This window comes from Scylla paramamosain, chromosome 6 (genome assembly GCF_035594125.1).
Source record: "Scylla paramamosain isolate STU-SP2022 chromosome 6, ASM3559412v1, whole genome shotgun sequence".
Taxonomy (NCBI): Eukaryota; Metazoa; Arthropoda; class Malacostraca; order Decapoda; family Portunidae; genus Scylla; species Scylla paramamosain.
In genome coordinates, this window is record NC_087156.1 from 20744971 (window position 1) to 20766996 (window position 22026).

At 40.5% G+C, this 22026-nt stretch overlaps 2 protein-coding genes and 1 long non-coding RNA gene across 4 annotated transcripts in view; 1 reads left to right on the top strand and 2 right to left on the bottom strand.

Annotated features, from left to right (window-relative positions):
- Positions 1-2384: 2384 nt before the first annotated feature.
- LOC135101116 (uncharacterized) lies at positions 2385-8558 on the bottom strand. The gene is made up of 5 exons (XR_010269036.1): positions 7554-8558; positions 6132-6181; positions 5612-5657; positions 4972-5130; positions 2385-3135 (listed from the first exon to the last, which is right to left on the bottom strand). It is a non-coding gene; the product is annotated as an uncharacterized LOC135101116 (long non-coding RNA).
- Positions 8559-8698: 140 nt separating this feature from the next.
- Positions 8699-9055, bottom strand: LOC135101043 (uncharacterized). The gene has a single exon (XM_064004617.1). It carries the CDS (start codon positions 9053-9055, stop codon positions 8699-8701), a length of 357 nt encoding a protein of 118 aa, XP_063860687.1.
- An 11119-nt stretch (positions 9056-20174) lies between these two features.
- LOC135101369 (uncharacterized) overlaps positions 20175-22026 on the top strand; it is a 10324-nt gene continuing 8472 nt past the window's right edge. For both annotated transcript variants that reach the window (XM_064005264.1, XM_064005263.1), the window contains exon 1: positions 20175-20947. The gene's annotated coding sequence lies outside the window, so the exon portion shown is untranslated. The remainder of the gene's footprint in view (positions 20948-22026) is intronic.

Sequence of the window (22026 nt, forward strand, 5' to 3'; positions counted from 1 at the left end):
GTAAAAGAATTGATACATATAAATCATTATGATTAAGGTAAAAAAAAATCAATAAATAAAAAGTAATGTACATAGACAAGCAAGTGTGAACTGAACCAACCACCGTTTCTGACTAATTGCACATAACTTGTTCACTTATGTTACTGCATTATGTGGGTGGATAAGAGTGTGTAAAAAGAAAAAAAGGAAAATTCATGGAATATTAAGAATTCTTAAGAACTTATCTGCTAACTCGGGAACAGGCAGGTGATATTTCATCTCTGCTTTCTCAGTATGAGTTCACATTAGATAGGTTGGACTTTCTAAAACCTATCTCCACTCGATTCCTTTTCCTGTCTTGGACACAAGGTAGTCAAATCACAAGATAATTTTTTGGGTCTTTTATCACAGTTACCCTATCAATCTTGGTGGAGAGTAAAGGAGAGTTTATCAGTAGAAGTCAAGATCACCTGTTTCTACCTGAAGATTTGCACTTATTGGAACTGTCAAAATTCATCACTATTTCATTTCCACTTTTTCACTTAAAGCTTAGGCTTGCTATAGCTCAGGTTTGTAGTACATCTAAAAAGCAAAAAAAAGATTATTTTCTAAGTGTTCAGTACTCATATAAGCCAGTGCCACAGATTAGTGCCTGAACAATCTCAATATTCTTACAAAAATTTTTTTTCCTTGTATATTTTTTCAAAGCATTGTTTGCTTTCAGAAGGGACATGAATGAGAGATATCCTCTTCATGGGGTCTGACTGTCTCTGTGGGATTAATTCTTGCTTCCTTTAACTAATGTATAAAGTAAACTAAATTGGTGTAGAAGGGGGGGCGGAAGGGCCTGGCACATCCATACTGCCAGGACACCAGTCCAGCCAGGTATGGGTCAGAGGCAGCATAGCAGGTGAGGGGACTTCCAGTGTTACTCTCACAGACACCTGTGCCACCCTCCTCATACCCTGCACACACCATGTATTCAGTAACATCAAACACTCCTTCTAAAGTTTTGCTGCAATCATCATGAGACCAGATTGGTAATGTTATTTTGTAAGGAACATCTGCCTTCTCACCAACCTCCCCTGGCAGTGTCACTCCCTACTATGGCTGCACGTACTTGTTGAAATGGAGTTGTTCTGTTAACTTGATGATGGCAAGATCATTCTTAAATGTTATTGCATCATATTTTGGATGTTCACTGCCATCATAGACACTGCGACAGTGTTTGCCTTCCACCACCACCACCTACAAGGATCAGTGATTCAGTGGTAAAGTGTTGCCAGACCCCATACATGGTCTATAGTCCCAGCAGCAAGTAGGTACGTGATGTAACCTGAGGGGTTGTGACCTCGCTGTCCCGCATTTTTCCGAATTATATATATATATATATATATATATATATATATATATATATATATATATATATATATATATATATATATTATGTAGGAGGGACACTGGCCAAGGAAAAAAAAAAAGCCCACCGAGATTCCAGTCCCAGAAAAGGGTCTAAAGCGGTAGTAAAAAATTGAAGGATAAGTGTCTTGAAATCTCCCTCTTGGAGGAATTCAAGTCATAGGAAGATGGAAATACAGAAGCAGGCAGGGAGTTCCAGAGTTTACCAGAGTATGGAATGAATGATTGAGAACAGTGGACAGAATAGAGGTGAAAGAAAGAAGAAAGTCTTGTGCAGCGAGGCTGCAGGAGGAGGGGAGGCATGCAGTTAGCAAGATCAGAAGAGCAGTTAGCATGAAAATAGCGATAGAAGATAGCTAGAGATGCAACATTGCGGCGATGAGAGAGAGGCTGAAGACAGTCAGTTAGAGGAGAGGAGTTGATGAGACGAAAAGCTTTCGATTCCACCCTGTCTAGAAGAGCAGTATGAGTGGAATCCCCTCCCTACAATTGTATTATTCTTTCATGTGTTCTCCCTGACTCCTTCATTTTCTTAATGCAAAATGAATGTTAACAGTATTATGCCTCTGAATTAACTGTTGCAAGAAAAAATACACATTTATTTTGTTCACCATGGCACAAATATAATGTGTATTTACTATGGCACCTTATTAATTAATTTCTTTGGTAAAAAGATATACAAATACATCAGTAATACACAGTATGTTTTTTACTGTAAATAAATAGTGAGTATGGTAAATATGTGTATCCTTACAACAGAGGAATGTTTGTGATGTTAACTCCTCTTTAGATGATATACATACATGAATATTTCATATGTATTATTTCTAAAGCCACATTAATTACAACTGTATAGTGTATATATACACGTATTTACAAGGATGATAAATGAGTGCAGATAAAAAAATAGATGGCAAAGAGCATTTATATATATATATATATATATATATATATATATATATATATATATATATATATATTTGAGGCCTATGAATTATCTATCAAAGTGTTGCTTCCTAAGCACATATCATACAAGAATAACTAGAATGTATGAAAGAAAAAAATATTCTACATTCTACATAATGTGGTGGGAATCAATGCTTCATGCGTACATAACCCTGCTGATACCCCCAAATGGCATATCATGCATCCTCTTCCCAACTATACATCAATGATCCTAGTAGGAAAGGATGGCCATTTGGAAGGTAGAGAAATAATGTGAAGGAGTATATGTATGAAAGAGGTGCAAGTAGTAGGGAAGAATTTCAGCGAATAAGGAGGAAATGTTTGGATGAGCAGAGGTGGAGGCTCTTCTGCCAAGACCACTACATTCATGAACAATTCTGGAGGGAGCACAGCATCAAAGTAATACTTGTATGGATCTGCCAACCCTAAGTGAAAAAATGGTATTAAATAAATAAATAACATATTCAACATGTCTCCTTGCAAGAAATAACAAATACAAAGATAAAGCTGTTGTTTGTATCATTTCCCCCTCCCTTCCAAATATAGCTTAATACAAAACCTCATACACAACTTTCCTTCCTGCCATGCACTGCAGGCCTCCACATTTCTCCCTTGTCAGCCATCAACTTTGCACACTCCCTCAGGTGGCCCAACTCCTGAATGTGGTCAGTGATGTGGCGACGAGCACTGGCTTGATCTTCATTCCTTCTCTACATCTCTTCCATCTCTGCCCTGAAGTCGAGCAGTTCACCCACCACCACTGTTATCCATCTGCTGATTTGGGGGATTTAGGGGTGGTGGTTTGGCAAGACACGGTCCATCCCAGCATGGTAGAAGGGCAACACAATGGGGCACACTGATTCATACACCAGGTGCCCAACTCCCCACTTCAGTCACATTTTCTCAAGTGTCATATTCACTTTGCACTCAGGAAATATGTGCACCCAGTGACCTTCCCCAAAAATGTTCCAGCAGAAAAATCCATTGCTTGTTGTGTGTCAAGAGGTGTCTTTTATTAATCAGTTGCCATATATATATATATATATATATATATATATATATATATATATATATATATATATATATATATATATATATATATATATATATATATATATATATATGATGCTGTACACAGGTAATCATTTAACATCATCTTGGACTCATTTCTTCATTTGCACAAGATATTCATAAGGCTATCAGTGTTTATATAGGAGTGATCAATATGTGTGTTAGCAGGCTAGCATATCATGTTTATTAATGAAATATATACTGATGGACCAAATTATCAATTTACAAATCCTTTATCTTGCTTATTCTTCTTAAAAAGTAGTCATAACAAGTCTTCACTTGCTCCTGACTAAGTACTTTATCATTATGGAACATCTCAGTTCCTGAACTCCTTCCTGCCTTTTCTGAGGTGGAAAAGACCATATGAAGTCCCAGGAGTAAAGCCAACAGGATAAATTCTTGCAATTCAAATTAGGTAATAGATTTTGTATGTCTATATAGAGTATAAGATAAATACTTTATCACATAGTATTAAATAAAATTGAATATAGTTAATGAGAGAGAGAGAGAGAGAGAGAGAGAGAGAGAGAGAGAGAGAGAGAGAGAGAGAGAGAGAGAGAGAGAGAGAGAGAGAGAGAGAGAGAGAGAGAGAGTTGGGGAAAGGTGAGTGGAATAGAGAATAAATTGACAAGAGCATCATGTAAAAACTCTTCTACTCTGACCATGCTCTTGATAAAGTTTGAGGAAATGACTATAAACACAAAAATTTTCAATTTTTTTTTTCAAGAATTATCTTATCTTTTCATTGAGATGGAATTATCAGTATATCAGTGTTAGAGAAACATGCAAATTCTTAATATAGAGCAGGGGTTGTTAATCTCACACCAAAAACCATGTGAGAAAATCATTAAAAGATATCATCATCTCACATTATGTTTCTATAATCTTGCTTTTCAAAAATTTTCCTAATTATGAGCTGACAAGATAATGTTTATAAACAATTATCTTATTTCTTTTAATAGATTGCTATCCAAATCTGACTGATGGTTTTTGTTCTTTTATTACTACCAATATTTTTGCTTTGTACTCATTAAAATACAATACTAAATCCTGTCAAACTTCCTTTCTTTAGATAAATCTCACTCACCGCTTCCCCCCCGAAAAAAAAAAAATTCCATATGGAATTTTTTCTACATTACAAAAATTTGTAAGAGCTGCAATGCAGTGTACAAGAAAAAATGAGCCAAATTTTCTCTCCTTTCTCTTTCAATATAATAAAAGAAGCAAGACATGGGACAGTAGTGGAATTTTTTATTTTAAATGTTAAATTCTAACTTGGTGTTAATTCACAGTGCCCAATCAAGTGGAGAAGCAAAATAAAGCAATTAAGCACTTACCACCATCACCATATCTCTATTTTCCACTCAAAACAAAGAGATAGAGGTGGATATAAGAAATAAAAATCTATAAGAGATACCATCGGAGAAAAATAATAACCCAAATAAAGCAGGCTGCACACACTGATGAAGTTTCAAAGCAACAACCTCATACATTGACACAGTATTCCAATACTCAAAGGCTGTTAATCCAACTCACAAAAGGAAGAGGTAGATAAGGTATGGGGGAAGGCTCTCGCAGCAAAGGAGGATAACCTTGCAGCAGAGGGTGGGCAGAGCACCGACTGAGGAGGCACATCACCCACATACCCTTGTCCTCAGCCCCCAACAGCCACCATCTGCTGATACTCATCTGTTCCTGCATATATTCCAGAAAGTAACATTAGAAATATTCAACTCTTATCTCATCTATGAGCAAGCAGATATGTCAACTTTTCACTGTATAACAAGGTACAGAGAATAAAAGTTTGACATCATTTAGTTTAGATATAATAATCCATAAAAGTGTAACATAGTGAACTGCATCTAGTAAAAAAAGTGGCAATATAAGGTAATCAAAATATTATCGGTGCCTAATGCTGCAGGCTTACCATGGCTTTCCATCATGCCTCTGGCACTCACTCTGACAGCTATTTTTCTTTTGTTCATGGGTATAATTCATTTATTTGTATTCAGTACATCAGTTTCATGATGTTGAGAGCAAAATATGAGAATAAATCCACAGATATGGCAACTTTTGGAAATAGTGATCTGCTCTTCCTCATCTATGATTAGTCATTACACAAAAATAAAGGCTAATGTAATTATACTCTTCAAAAACAATTATCCTTTCAACTTACACAGCCTTCAAAAAGTTAGTAGAAGAGTAAGTGATATCTTGTATATCTGAAATAAAAAAAGCTGTCAAGTGAAAATATACTACTGAAGTTGAAAATGGTCAACACAACATATCTAGCCTGGCATCAAGGGTGTTTGCTTGCCCTCCTCTACTGTAGCAGGGAAAGGCATCACAGGAATGCTACAGCCACAGTAAGGGTTGTAGCTGTAGTCCCCAAATCCTCCATACATCATGGGCATGTATAACAATACATTTACAATACATTTACAATTATTTAGTTCAACAGTAATGAAGATCAAACCCATATACTTTTGGTGAGATTGAATAAAAAGATAAATACATATATAGCAACTGGATGCGGTTCCCTTGAAATTACTTATGTAAAAAGAATATAAAAAATATAGAGGTGTAATCTTTTGTCATCCCCTCCTTAATGTGGTGTTTGTTTCTGTGAATTTTTTTTATGACAGGATAGAAAAATAAATATATAAATAAATATCTTCACCATGAAATCTATTTACCATGTAAGGGAGCACTCCTGGGTTCATCTTCATTGCTTCTGAATCTAGACCTGAAAATAAAGAGATATGTTGATCAATTTCCAAACATAAATATTTACATCATGAAATCATAAGCAATTCCTGATTTGCAAGGATCTACATCAATAACTTTTTGCACTGATAATGGATATGTTCTACTGCTCCCAAATTTGGTGACATACACAATAAACTATTTCCATCATCTATAACAGGTATATGGATGTGACCCACAACATATCATCTGTAACACATGAAAAATGATAATGGTAGTGGTGCCACATGAACAGAGAGAGAGAGAGAGAGAGAGAGAGAGAGAGAGAGAGAGAGAGAGAGAGAGAGAGAGAGAGAGAGAGAGAGAGAGAGAGAGAGAGAGAGAGAGAGAGAGAGAGAGAGAGAGAGAGAGAGAGAGAGAGAGAGAGAGAGAGAGAGAGAGAGAATATTTCATAATCGACATTCAGCAGCAGGCAGCTCTAATAGTTGCAAATGTAAAATTAAAAGATCCTCTACATAACATGGTGATCTGCAGTAAAGTCCTCACCAGGCTGTAAGCATCTACAGTTACAAGCTGTGGTCATCTGGTCAATGGAGTGTGTACAGTTATAATCATCAAAAACAATTAATTATAATAATCACTGCCAGAAACTGGACTTGGTTCTTACTAATCACAACTTGGTAAAATTTTATTTGAACTTTGCTTTGATCAAAAGATTACCATAATCTGAATTAAACCAGTCTGAATTCAATTACTATTAAAGGTAATGTCAAACTATCATTCTATATTGGCCTGAAATTCTTGTTTCATTGTGGGAATAAAATACATCCTTTTAACTGCTTTTCATGATATGCAGAACTTTTTTTTTTTTAATGTAGGAAGGACACTGGCCAAGGGCAACAAAAATCTAATAAAAAAATGCCCACTGAAATGCCAGTCCCATAAAAGGGTCAAAGTAGTGGTCAAAAATTGATGGATAAGTGTCTTGAAACCTCACTCTTGAAGGAATTCAAGTCATAGGAAGGTGGCAATACAGAAGCAGGCAGGGAGTTCCAGAGTTTACCAGAGAAAGGGATGAATGATTGAGAATACTGGTTAACTCTTGCATTAGAGAGGTGGACAGAATAGGGGTGAGAGAAAGAAGAAAGTCTTGTGCAGCGAGGCCGCGGAAGGAGGGGAGGCATGCAGTTAGCAAGATCAGAAGAGCAGTTAGCATGAAAATAGCGGTAGAAGACAGCTAGATATGTAACATTGCGGCAGTGAGAGAGAGGCTGAAGACAGTCAGTTAGAGGAGAGGAGTTGATGAGACGAAAAGCTTTTGATTCCACCCTGTCTAGAAGAGCAGTATGAGTGGAAGCCCCCAGACAGGCTACAGTGTTTATGGCCAGGCCACAGATAAAGGAATCACTCACTCTGAACATTAGGATCCCATGCCTCTGGCCTGGCTGGCACGGTGGTGGCAGTGGAGGTGGAGGTAGTAGGTGGTGGTGGCAATGGCTGTGGTGGAGTGTTGTATACTCAGATGGGGTGCAGCTTCCATCAGCAGGGGAACTGGACTATACACCCGTGAGACTCACTCAAATTAACCTATGCAATAACACTGAAATTATATGACAATTATAGTTTTAGAACATAATAAGCATAGTGAGAATTTAGCTAGTCAAGATGATTACAGTATGAAGCATTTTTGTATACCTTATGACAGTTCACATAAGAACTCCCCACAAACAGATGACCATGATAAAGTTCTACACAAGAGCACCAAACTTTCTCATAAGGCAGCACAGTAATATATTGGGGTAACTGTGATAGCAGCAAACCACAGTAACAGGGATTCACACAGTGGTTATATTAGCAATAACAGGTTGTTATCAGTTCATTAGGCTGTGACACCTCAATGTCCTACAACCAAAACCACCAGGTTTCACACCATACCACAGCTACCTACATCCAGGTCTACCATGAGCTGAGTTGAGGTTTCTCTTTTGCCCACAAGCCCTGGGAGTGCCCACACTTACCAAAAATTCATCAAGTGGGAATATTATGAGAATATACAAATCTGCAAGACATCCTGACAAGACTATCTCACCATCCAGGCAGCTCTGACTATTCCCCACAATTGTACTTATCCACAGTTGAGCTAAGCTTACTTCCAGTCACCACTCATCCACATGATAGAAGAAACCAACCCTCACTTTTGGAAGAGACCAATCTCAACCAATCAATGTGATAAACCAGCAAAGCAAAAAAAGCATATATTCAACCCGCAAACTGTGACATACATCATATGATGAACAGCATGTAACTGAGACTTATATCATACGATGTGAAGGCTACTTTTAAACTTGGCACTTTATATTTTGCTTCCATATGCCTTGAAATGACATTTGACAACTCAGGTTGAGTGAGTCCATGCTTCCTCCCCCTCCCCCTCCCTCTCTCTCTCTCTCTCTCTCTCTCTCTCTCTCTCTCTCTCTCTCTCTCTCTCTCTCTCTCTCTCTCTCTCTTCCATGTGTATGTTTGTGTGTTTACCTAGTTGTGATTTATTGGAAAAGAGCTATGCTTGTGCTGTCCCATCTCCATATCTTTTAATATCCAACTTAGCCCTGAATTGATGTATACTTTCTGCATTTACTATCTCCTCATCCAGACTGTTCCGTACATCTATACTTCTATATGGGAAACTATACTTTTTGATGTCTCTTCTACAAGCACTCCTCTTCAGCTTCTTTCCATGTCCTCTAGTGTCCCATGTATCCCAGACCATTAAGTTGCTCCAGTCCATCTCCTCTACTCCCTCATATGCTTTATATATTGCAATCAAGTCTCCCCTTTCTCTCCTCTTTTTCAACATTGCTAGATGTATTCTTTCCAGTCTCTCTTCATATGACAAGTCCCTGATACTTGCTACCATCTTTGTAGCTGCTCTCTGGAACTCTCTCCAACTTCCTTATATCCTTTTCCTTGTATGGCGACCACACTACTAGGTCTTATCAGCGACATGATCATCTTCCTGACCATCTCTTCATCCATATATGCAAAGGCCTGCCTTATTCTTCTCAACAAGTTATAGGTTTCTCCTGTAATTTTGCTAATGTGTCTCTCCAGGGTTAGGTTTCCAGTCACTGTAACACTGAGATCCTTTTCCTCTTCTGCTCCACTCAACCTTACACCATTCAACACATAATTTCCTTTTACTCTTTTTGTACTTTTTTTCCAAATTCTATTACTTTATTCTTCTTTAAATTAAATTCCATTTCCCATCTGTAATTCCACTCTGATATCTTGTTCAGGTCTTCTTGTAACATTCCACAATCCTCTGTGGTCTCAACTTTTTTCAGAAACTTTGCATCATCTGCAAAAAGGCTCATGTAGCTGTTCACACTCTCCTTCATATCATTTATATAGACTGCAAACATGATTGGTGCAAGTACTGAGCCTTGGAGTACTCCACTTATGACTTCCCTCCATGATGATTTTTTATCTTTTACTACCGTTCTCATTTCTCTGTTTGTCAAGAAATTTTCCATCCATCTCAGCAGGCCTCCCCCTTAGCCCACCATTATGCTTCAACTTCCACAACAATTTCCTGTGTGGCACTTTATCAAAGGCCTTCTTCAGGTCTAAGTAAACACAATCAGCCCATCCATCTCTTTCTTGCATTATATCCACCACTCTAGAATGAAAACTCAGTAAGTTTGTAACACACGATCTCCCTCTCCTATATCCAAATTGTTGCTTTATCATCACTTAATTTCCTTCTAGGTACTGCATCCATTTATCCTTCACCAATCTTTCACACATTTTGCACACCACACTTGTTAGAGACACAGGTCTATAGTTTAAGGGCTCCTCTTTACTACCACCTTTGTATATTGGCATTATGTTGGCTCTCTTCCATTCAATTGGGACTCTACTTTCAATTAGGGAACTTTCAATAATATTATGTATTACCCATGTCAACTGCTGATTGCACTCTTTTAGTATCCATTCTGACACTCCATCAGGTCCAGGGGCCTTCCTAATATCTAGTTCCTCCATCTTTTTCTGGACATCCTCTTCAGTCACTTGGATTTCCCCCAGACCCATTTCCTCACTCATCTCACTCTGCCACACAGATGTTTTCTCTTTTGTGAATACTGATTGAAAACTCCTGTTCATTATCACTGCCAATTCAGCCGGATCCACACACATTTGACCATTCACCTTCAATCTGCTTATTCCTTCTCTATTTTTCATTTTGCTGTTCACATATCTGAAGAATAGTTTTGGTTCCTCTTTGTATTTGTCCATAACATCTTTCTCATAATTTTTCCTTTCTTCTCTAATAACCCTTACATATTCATTTCTTGTAGTTGTGTAGTTTTACCATAGCTCTTGCGTATTTTTCCTCCATCATCTATTCCATGCCGTTTCCCTCTCCTCCCTAGCTATTTCACACATTTATGATTGAGGATGATTGGAGAGTAGTACAGGAAAGGTGGTGATGGGTGAAGGAGAAATAAATGGGGAGGGTAGGGAAGGCTAAGTCATCAGAAAAGAGATTAGTAGGCAGCTGTGAGCTTGTTCATGTTTTTTTTACTGCCCAAGGACAACAAAAATCCAATAAAAAAAAAAAATGCCTACTGAAATGCCAGTCCCATAAAAGGGTCCAAAGTGGTAGTCAAAAATTAAAGGATAAGTGTCTTGAAACCTCCCTCTTGAAGGAATTCAAGTCATAGGAAGATGGAAATACAGAAGCAGGCAGGGAGTTCCAGTTTACCAGAGAAAGGGATGAATGATTGAGAATACTGGTTAACTCTTGCATTAGAGAAGTGGACAGAATAGGGGTGAGAGAAAGAAGAAAGTCTTGTGCAACAAGGCTGCAGGAGGAGGGAAGGCATGCAGTTAGCAAGATCAGAAGAGCAGTTAGCATGAAAATAGCGGTAGAAGACAGCTAGAGATGCAACATTGTGGCGATGAGAGAGAGGCTGAAGACAGTCAGTTAGAGGAGAGGAGTTGATGAAATGAAAAGCTTTTGATTCCACCCTGTGTAGAAGAGCAGTATGAGTGGAACCTCCCAGACATGTGAAGCATACTCAATACATGGAAAGATAACGCCCTTGTACAGAGTTAGCAGATGGGGGTTTGAGAAAAACTGACGGAGACATCTCAGAACGCCTAACTTCATAGAAGCTGTTTTAGCTAGAGATGAGATGTGAAGTTTCCAGTTCAGATTATAAATAAAGGACAGACCGAGGATGTTCAGTGTAGAAGAGGGGGACAGTTGAGTGTCATTGAAGAAGAGGGGATAGTTGTCTGGAAGGTTGTGTTGAGTTGATAGATGGAGGAATTGAGTTTTTGAGGCATTGAACAGTGCCAAGTTTGCTCTGCCCAATCAGAAATTTTAGAAAGATCAGAAGTCAAGCGTTCTGTGGCTTCCCTGCGTGAAATGTTTACCTCCTGAAGGGTTGGATGTCTACAAAAAGATGTGGAAAATTGCAGGGTGGTATCAGCGTAGGAGTGGATAGGACAAGAAGTTTGGTTTAGAAGATCATTAATGAATAATAAGAAGAGAGTGGGCGACAGGACAGAACCCTGAGGAACACCACTGTTAATAGATTTAGGAGAAGAACAGTGACCGCCTACCACAGCAGCAATTGAATGGCCAGAAAGGAAACTTGAGTTGGGGGCAAATGAGCAGGTATTTTGCTGATTTTCCTTGAAATGACTACTGCTTGTGTCAGAGACCCATCTTTGTGTGCCGAGCACATAACAGAGATGATAGTGTCTGGCATGAAGGCGTACATTCGTAACTCTTTTCTTGACCTAAACATTCCAAACCTTGGTTTAACACAGCTTGTTCTCATGCTATACATGATAGAGAGGTGGCCCACAAAGGGTACTTAAGCCTTCCATCACCAGAATCTCTTGCACTTTATATTTCTGTCCAGAACCATGCCAAGTCTGTTCTTCAACTAGCTAAAACCTCCTTCTTTAAAAGAAAATGTCAAAATCTTTCAAGATCTAACTCCCCTCATGACTTCTGGCATCTAGCCAAAAATATCTCCAATAACTTTGCTCCTTCTTTCCTTCCTTTATTTCAGCCAGATGGCACCACTGCTATCACATCTATCTCTAAAGCTGAACTCTTCACTCAAATCTTTGCTAAAAACTCTACCTTGGACGATTCAGGGCTTGTTCCTCCCTCTCCTCCACTCTCTGACTACTTCATGCTACCTATTAAAATTTTTCACAATGATGTTTTCCATGCCCCTGCTGGCCTAAACCCTCGGAAGGCTTACGGACCTGATGGGGTCCCTCCTATTGTTCTCAAAAACTGTGTCTCCATGCTTGCAGCTTGCACCTTGCCTAGTGAAACTCTTTCAACTTGGTCTGTCAACATCTACCTTTCCTTCTTGCTGGAAGTTTGCCTACATTCAGCCTGTTCCTTAAAAGGGTGACCGTTCTAATCCCTCAAACTATCATCCTATTGCTTTAATTTCCTGCCTATATAAAGTTTTTCAATCTATCCTCAACAGGAAGATTCTTAAACATCTATCACTTCACAACCTTCTATCTGATCGCCAGTATGGGTCCCGTCAAGGCTGCTCTACTGGTGATCTTCTGGCTTTCCTTACTGAGTCTTGGTCATCCTCTTTCAGAAATTCTGGTGGTGAAACTTTTTCTGTTGCCTTGGATATATCAAAAGCTTTCGATAGAGTCTGGCACAAAGCTTTGATTTTCAAACTACTCTCCTACTTCATCTCAAGTTTCCTTTCTGACTGTTCTATTGCTGCTGTGGTAGATGGTCACAGTTCTTCTCTTAAATCTATTAACAGTGGTGTCCCTCAGGGTTCTATCCTGTCTCCTACTCTCTTCTTATTATTCATCAAATACCTTCTAAACCAAACTTCTTGTCGTATCCACTCCTACGCTGATGATACCACCCTGCACTTTTCCGTCTTTTCAAAGATGTCCAACACTTCACATTTCACACAGGGAAGCCACAGAACGCCTGACGCCTGTGTCAGCTGTCTTCTATCGCTATTTTCATGCTAACTGCTCTTCTGATCTTGCTGTCACAACCCCTCGGGTTACATCACGTACCTACTTGCTGCTAGGACCATGAGGGTAAGGGTAAGACACCATCTATGAATATGTATTGTAGTAAAGCTATTATACCTACTAATAATCCCATGGTAATACATAAGTATGGAACAAATTTTAGAAAAGCAGATTTTTTTTTTTTTTTTTTTTCTGAGTGTAAAAGATGTCTGCCTTCTCATCATGCTTTTTTTAGTCCCCTAGGTGGTCACAGTACATTCCCCAGCAGAATCATCCACATGGGAGGCAAATATTCAGTACACACATTGCAGTGATGCAGAGGAGTGCCAAAACACTGCTGTGGTATTTTAATTTCCTCTGTGAGGGGCAAAAGGAGGGAGATCCTCTATTGTGATTGTGTGTTTGGTCACTGTCTTACTATGTTATCCGTCAGTGATTTTCATTACTAAGTGGCTGGTTCCTTACATTTCTGTCCCAGTACATTAATATTTGGCACTGTTAACAAAAATAACAAGCAGCAAAGCAGGCCACACGTCTCTTTATTGAGTCATAATATTCTCACACATATCAATAAGACAAAGAATTACATAAATTGCTACACAACCTAGAGCTGAAGCCATGTCCTTGTTCAAACCATTAAAGGATCTTCATTTGTATTGTATTTGACATAAGTTTGCTGACAATCACGATGCAAACACCACAAGAATTATACAAATCTCCATAATTACACCATTTTGTTAAATCTTATTTCACTGTAAAAGCTTGTAGGCAGTGAAGACACATTTCCCAATCCTTGAGTCGGTTATCAAATCCATGTGTGAGCTAATAGTTACGGCGCATTAGCTAAACAAAATATTAGTTCATGAATTCAAGGGAGACGCGCAAACTACTTACTGTAGAAATATATAATACGTCTGATTATCAGGTATAAACGGCGTGAGTCAAGAGTGAACATTTGCAAGTAACGACAGCGCTCTCAGAAGTGAACGTTTGCGTACTCGTCTAAAAACAGCGTTGTCTCAAGTGGGAACATTTGATATCATTGAGTCTTGTAAGAAGTGAACGCGGGTTTAAGGGATGAACGCTTGCATGTAAAAAGAGCGCAAGTCTCAGGAATGAATGTTTGCGTCACTCCAATGATGCAGCTGGCTTGGTGTCCCGTGCACGTGTGGCATTTTATTGCGGCATTCCTTTATTCATTTACTTGCTTATTTTTATTTATTTTTTCTTAATCCGCCGTTGTTTAATATTAAGGGCAGCGAGACTGATCCTTGTACCCCAGTTATCAACATTATAAAGTTAGTTTTCTTTCTTTTTTTCATTGTTACATTTTTCTCCCCGTATACTAATGCCTAGGGCTCTCTATAGACCTGTTTTGAAGAACACAGTTTATTATTATCTGGGTTATCATGTTCATTTATTCAATTACTAATGGTGCAGTTGTCGAACTATCACTAAGATCATTAAAGAAAGATCTTTGAAAATCCCACCAAATTCCACTACGATCTATTGCAGGTAGCCGTCGGTTTATATCAGGGATAACTGTGGGAATGTTTTGTCTTTCCGCCTTATCTAGAGATATCCATGTTTCATATTTCGTTGTCCATGTAAACTATATACCTTAGAGGATTTGGTCATGGATGTTACTTTAACTGGCTTTGCTATATACTACTACTGCTACTACTACTACTACTACTACTACTACTACTACTACTACTACTACTACTACTACTACTACTACGACAACTACTACTACCATTACTATTACTAAGAAGAAAAAGAACAACAACAACAACAACAACAACAATAATAATAGTAATAATAATGATGATGACTAATAAAGTTTACCACGAAATAGTTCCTGACGAAGGGCTGGATGCATTGGGCGGGCTGGATGCATTGATGATGGAGGTGGCGTCATAGATGGAGCCGCCACAAAGAAGGCGTGGCTGGGTCGGTAATCAAAGAAGGTAATTCAAAGGAGGAGGCAGTAGACACCTGCCGAAACGATAATTACTCCCAGTGAGGTCTAAAGCACTGTTCAGGAGGTGTTATGAACTTATCATTAAACCCAGCTCTGACCTCACTGAACGTTTCCCTTTGTGTCTCACAACACAAGGGGGCAGTCACAGCCTGCCCTCTAAAGACAACTCTCTTCCTCCACACAAAACTACAAGCACCTAATAACACACACACCCTTCACTCAAAAATTTTAAAATGATCATGGCGACTCCTACACCAGCCTCGGAGTCCCCATCTGGGGAGGGGACCATAAATGTCCCCAGGTCGGACTGCCTCTCTGCCGACGACCCTAAGTGTCTTGACACCCCCCTCAACTTTTTCTTCATTAACTTCTGCGACATTCGCGGTCTAAGATCTAATTTTCAATCTGTAGAACACCACCTCTCCTCTACTAAACCTCATCTTCTTTTCCTCACTGAAGCTCAGGTGTCTGAGGCAACTGACAGTAGCCCCTTTTCTGTTCCCTCCTACTTTCTCTATCCTCATTTTCGATCCAAAGCTGGATGCTGTGTGTATGTGCGCAATGACTTAACCTGCTTTCGTGCCCACGCTCTTGAATCTTCCGAGCTTTCCACCATCTGGCTACGACTACAGAGTCACTCTCATACTAAATTTATCTGTGCTGCATACCTCTCACCTAACTCCTCTGACTATAAGAAATTCTTTGACTACTTAACTTCCAAAGTGGAGCACATTCTGACCCTCTTCCCTTTTGCAGAGATCTCCATTCTTGGAGATTTCAATGTTCACCACCAGCTTTGGCTTTCCTCTCCCTTCACTGACCATCCTGGTGAACTAGCCTACAACTTTGCTATCCTCCATGACCTAGAGCAATTGGTGCAACACCCTACTCGTATTCCTGACCGTCTTGGAGATACGCCCAACATTCTTGACCTTTTCCTGACCTCTAATCCTTCTGCTCATGCTGTCACCCTTTCTTCTCCGTTGGGCTCCTCCGATCACAATCTCATATCTTTATCTTGTCCTATCGCTCCAATCCCTCCTCAGGATCCCCCTAAGCGAAGGTGCCTCTGGCGTTTTGCCTCTGCTAGTTGGGGGGACCTGAGGAGGTATTTTGCTGATTTTCCTTGGAATGACTACTGCTTCCGTGTTAGAGACCCGTCTTTGTGTGCTGAGCGCATAACAGAGGTGATAGTGTCTGGCATGGAGGCGTACATTCCTCACTCTTTTTCTCGTCCTAAACCTTCTAAACCTTGGTTTAACACAGCTTGTTCTCGTGCTATACATGAAAGAGAGGTGGCCCACAAGGTACTTAAGCCTTCCATCACCAGAATCTCATGCACTTTATATTTCTGCCCGCAACCATGCCAAGTCTGTTCTCCAACTAGCCAGAAACTCCTTCATTAACAGAAAATGTCAAAACCTTTCAAGATCTAACTCCCCTCGTGATTTCTGGCATCTAGCCAAAAAATATCTCCAGTAACTTTGCTTCTTCTTCTTTCCCTCCTCTATTTCAACCAGATGGCACCACTGCTATCACATCTATCTCTAAAGCTGAACTCTTCGCTCAAACTTTTGCTAAAAACGCTACCTTGGACGATTCTGGGCTTGTTCCTCCCTCTCCTCCACCCTCTGACTACTTCATGCCACGTATTAAAATTCTTCGCAATGATGTTTTCCATGCCCTCGCTGGCCTAAACCCTCGAAAGGCTTATGGACCTGATGGGGTCTCTCCTATTGTTCTGAAAAACTGTGTCTCCGTGCTTGCAGCTTGCACCTTGCCTAGTGTGTCATGTTATTGGCCGTGTTTACCTTGAATGGGATCACGTTTTCTTAGTGTCCCCCGTGTTCCGGTTACCTGCCATTCGGGCATTATCCTTATTATTGTTATAAGTAGTGTACGGCTTCTTTACCCATTTTATATCATGTAGTATTATTCTCTTCATAATTTAAGTTCTCTATATCTTTGTATGTATAAGGGAGGAAGTATAATTGAGGTGGAAATATGTAGAAAACGAGGGGAGCTTGAGTGGGCAACAACACATTCCAAGGAGGGGAAGACAGAGCGCCTTAGGTCGTGAGGTATATCGGAGGGAAGGCGTCTCTCAGGGAAGGATCTTGGTGTGGATTGGTGATGGAGTGAGTTTGTGGAGGTATTAGTGGTGTAGCGGTATAACCTTGATATCCAGGATCAGGTTAGTGAGTCTTTTGTGGTACCAAGAGCTCTTCTCCGCTGAAATTAGGTTGTTGAGTTGTGCCGGCGACCTTGGAAGCTGGTGTTGTGGTGTATTGGTGATTTTGGGGATGATGTTATGGTGTTATGGGTAATCTTTGGCGATGATGGTAATCTCCTGTGAGGCTTGAGGAGGTGAAATACGGGAATTATTGTCTGGGGACGCGGAAATGGCGTCTGAGTAAATTCCTGCGGTTGAAGGGAATATTTCTGTGACTGGTGGAGGTGAAAACGGGTTCTGGTGTTGTGGGAAGTGACGAGAACGTCATGTAGTAACGTGTACTACCTCATGTTGTTTGTGAATTATTATTAGTATTAATATATGTGCTTGTAACATAGAACAATCGTGTTTTCTACTCCCCCAACATTAATCTGGTATTAGAGGTGATTCCAGGTGTGCTGAGTCAAGGTAAAGGTAGAGTGAGAGGTAATTCTGGCGATTTCGAATAGGTTGGGTAGGCACTCGAAGCCTTTAAAAATCCAGACCTTTAAAACGTCCACTTTCTTGGAGAGATAACCGGGGTCGTACGATCGTAGGTAAGTACCTAAGCGATCGTGACAGAATATGGGGGCCTGTCCGGGAGTTTTGAACATTTGTGGAGTGTAATGAGTGTTACATGGTGATTGTCGTTGGGAGGAATTTACCTGTGTGAAATATTTCTTTAAAACTGTGCATGTATTGTGGTGAATATTTGGAGGAATATTTTGTGGAGTGTAGTGATTGTAATCATGGCCGCTAGACGTGTTGAGATGTTCCTTCTGTCGAGGAGTGTGCATGATCTGTACACACTAACCAAGGAGGAATTATTTTCAGTGGCTGAGAGGTTTCAAGTGGAGTTGAAATCCAAGAAAAGGAGGAAATGCAGGCGGAGTTGAAAAATGCTCTTGTGGAGAGGAGCTGGTTTGAAAATGATGGTGGTGAAAGTGAGGATAACGATGGGGAGAGGATAGAGGAAGGTGCTGCGGTCAGTGAGATAAACCTGGGAGCTCTTGGTGGAACAGATGGCCTTTCTAGTAGTGAAAAATTTGAGTTAATGAAACTTCAGATGCAACTGCAGATGCAGAGGGAGCAGAAGCAGAAAGAGGTGGAGTTGCAAAAGGAGCAAATGCAGAAAGAGGTGGAGTTGCAGCAGATACAGATGAAAAAAAGAGATTAAGATAGAAAAGATTAGAGCAGAAAGTAAAAATAAAGTAAATGAGACCAGGGTAGGAAATGGTGTTCAAGGCAACGGGGATTTAGAGAGAAAGGTCATCAGTATGCCTAACTTTGTGGAAGAGGAGGAAGAAAACTTCTTTGTTCAATATGAAAAAAAAAACTGCAAAGATGATGGGATGGGATGAAAATGATTGGGCATTACTAGTCCAGTCTAAATTTGAGGGAATGGCCCGAGAGGTATATGTGAATTTGAGTGAGCGAGACGCGCGTGATTATGAAGCGGTAAAGGAAGCGGTGTTGGGATCAACCCTTCTATGTCCGAGTGTGTACCGGGAAAGGTTCCGCAGGACAACAAAACGCCCAGGTGATACTTATCTCGGAATGGCTCGAGAGGTTAGCCTTAAACTGAACCGGTGGCTGAAGGCCGAGGAAGCCACTTCAGCTGAGGAGATAAAAGGAGTTATGCTGATGGAAGAATTTATGAGCCAAATGCCCCTCAGTTTAAAATATGAGCTCGTATCACACAACGTGAAAGATGTGATGGAAGCCGAACGCAGAGCTGACAAGTACTGTGCGATCCATGGCCTGAACGGAGATGAACACCATGGGGGGAGAAAGCCATTCTCCAACAAAAATGACGGTCATCAGAGATATAAGAATGACCGCCAGATGAGCTCGACATCAGTCCACAGATCAAACCAGCCCCGCCCTCACAACTATAGTTTTCCCCACACTTACACCATGCCCCCGCCAGCCGACCACAACGTGAGGTCTACGCCCTATAGGAGTAGGCCCAGGAACACTACCTATTACCAGAAGGGTAGTGGAGATGAAGGTGCAGTTAAGTGCCTTGGATGTGGAAGTAGCGGGCATAAGAAGTACCAGTGTCCGAAGGGACGGCCGAAGCCAGTGGGAGCAGTTGCCGCCCAAAGAGACCTGGTAAAGTATGTGGAGAATATGAATGCAGAGATACAAGAGGAGCCGCCGAAAGATGAGGGCTTTGAGCACTTCACCAGTAATGGTACAGTGAAAGTGGAGGTTTGATATCCAAACTATCCTCCTACAGTCTCTATCCTTCTCTCTGTAACTTTATCTCAAATTTCCTTTCTGACCGTTCTATTGCTGCTGTGGTAGACGGTCACTGTTCTCCTAAATCTATTAACAGTGGTGTTCCTCAGGGTTCTGTCCTGTCACCCACTCTCTTCTTATTATTCATTAATGATCTTCTAAACCAAACTTCTTGTCCTATCCACTCCTACGCTGATGATACCACCCTGCTCTTTTCCACGTCTTTTCATAGACGTCCAACCCTTCAGGAGGTAAACATATCATGCAGGGAAGCCACAGAACGCCTGACTTCTGATCTTTCTAAAATTTCTGATTGGGGCAGAGCAAACTTGGTATTGTTCAATGCCTCAAAAACTCAATTCCTCCATCTATCAACTCGACACAACCTTCCAGACAACTATCCCCTCTTCTTCAATGACACTCAACTGTCCTCCTCTTCTACACTGAACATCCTCGGTCTGTCCTTTACTTATAATCTGAACTGGAAACTTTACATCTCATCTGTAGCTAAAACAGCTTCTATGAAGTTAGGTGTTCTGAGACGTCTCCGCCAGTTTTTCTCACCCCCCCAGCTTCTAACTCTGTACAAGGGCCTTATCCGTCCATGTATGGAGTATGCTTCACATGTCTGGAGGGGTTCCACTCATACTGCTCTTCTAGACAGGATGGAATCAAAAGTTTTTCGTCTCATCAACTCCTCTCCTCTAACTGACTGTCTTCAGCCTCTCTCTCACCGCCGCAATGTTGCATATCTAGCTGTCTTCTACCGCTATTTTCATGCTAACTGCTCTTCTGATCTTGCTAACTGCATGCCTCCCCTTCTCCCGCGGCCTCGCTGCACAAGACTTTCTTCTTTCTCTCACCTCCTATTCTGTCCAGCTCTCTAACGCAAGAGTTAACCAGTATTCTCAATCATTCATCCCTTTCTCTGGTAAGCTCTGGAACTCCTTGCCTGCTTCTGTATTTCCACCTTCCTATGACTTCAGTTCCTTCAAGAGGGAGGTTTCAAGACACTTATTCATCAATTTTTGACCACTGCTTTGACCCTTTTATGGAACTGGCATTTCAATGGGCATTTTTTTTTTTTTTTATTAGATTTTTGTTGCCCTTGGCCAGTGTCCTTCCTACATAAAAAGAAAAAAAAAATCATCGCACATCCTGCAGACTCATCAGGCAAGACACCTCCCCTCTCTGCACCTCCTCTCCTCCCACCACGTTCACCTCCACCGATGATGTGGCTAACTCAGGTACCGAGCGAAAGGCGTGCTCTACATGGGGTGCTGCCAATGAGGGCCGCCACACCTCTGTATCCACCAAAGGTAATGGGAATTAATGGGAATAATGTGGTATTGTATTATTTCATCCGAGACTCCATTAGACTGTCTTTTTTCCGGTCTTCTTCTACAGCCTCTTCCACGTTTATATGCATGGGTCGTTGTTTTCTGTCTCCTCTCCACTCAACCCTCTCCACCTTGTGTGGAGGAAGAGAGTTGTCTTTAGAGGGCAGGCTGTGACTGCCCCCTTGTGTTGTGAGACACAAAGGGAAACGTTCAGTGAGGTCACAGCTGGGTTTAATGATAAGTTCACAGCACCCCCTGAACGGTGCTTTACACCTCACTGGGAGTAATTATCGTTTCGGCAGGTGTCTACTGTCTCCTCCCTATTATTAATTACTCGGGTAAATTGCACGAATACAAGATGAATTATGCATTTTAGTGCCCTTATCCCATTTCCATGGCTCATTTATTCAGGAAGCGCAATGGGAATTTTCATGAACCTTAATCGAAGAGTATGATATAATAAATAATACAGATAATTATTTCAAAAGATAATATTAACGGCAAAGGAAGTTAATAGTAATCTAAGTCTTTTACCGCTTGTAGTTCTATTTTTTGTTCAGTAAAATTACATTGGGCAATAAGACAGCAAGTGCCACATTGTCAGTAAAGAGTTAATGCACTGAAAGAACAATGAACACACGTCTAGTAACATGAAGTATTGGTATCGTCGACGTAAGGACCTGAAGACGGCTCTCTGCAGGCTGGAGCTGGAAACATACATACAGATACTGAACACCTACCTATCAATAGCAATAATGAGGACACGGAGGCTGACGCGACACTCCATTGCTGAGGAAGGCACAGCACTCTCTGGGCATGGCGGCCCGGTAATGCCTGCTTTATATACCTCGGCCTCGTTCCCGGGCTTTAACTATCCTTGTCTTATCCTCCATCTCATCAAAGCAGTCACTGTTAATCATATCATCCTCACTTCCCAATATTTTAGCTATTGCTATCACTTTAATCTGACTCAACTGTAGTATAATGCTTTTCAACTTAATTTCACTTCTTGCCTCTTTATCCGCCTTAGTAAATCTTAGCGCGGTCCCGATATGTAA

Coding starts and splice junctions, on each gene's coding strand:
- LOC135101043 (XM_064004617.1), bottom strand. CDS start 9,055: ATGGTAGCAAGTATCAGGGACTTGTCATATGAAGAGAGACTGGAAAGA.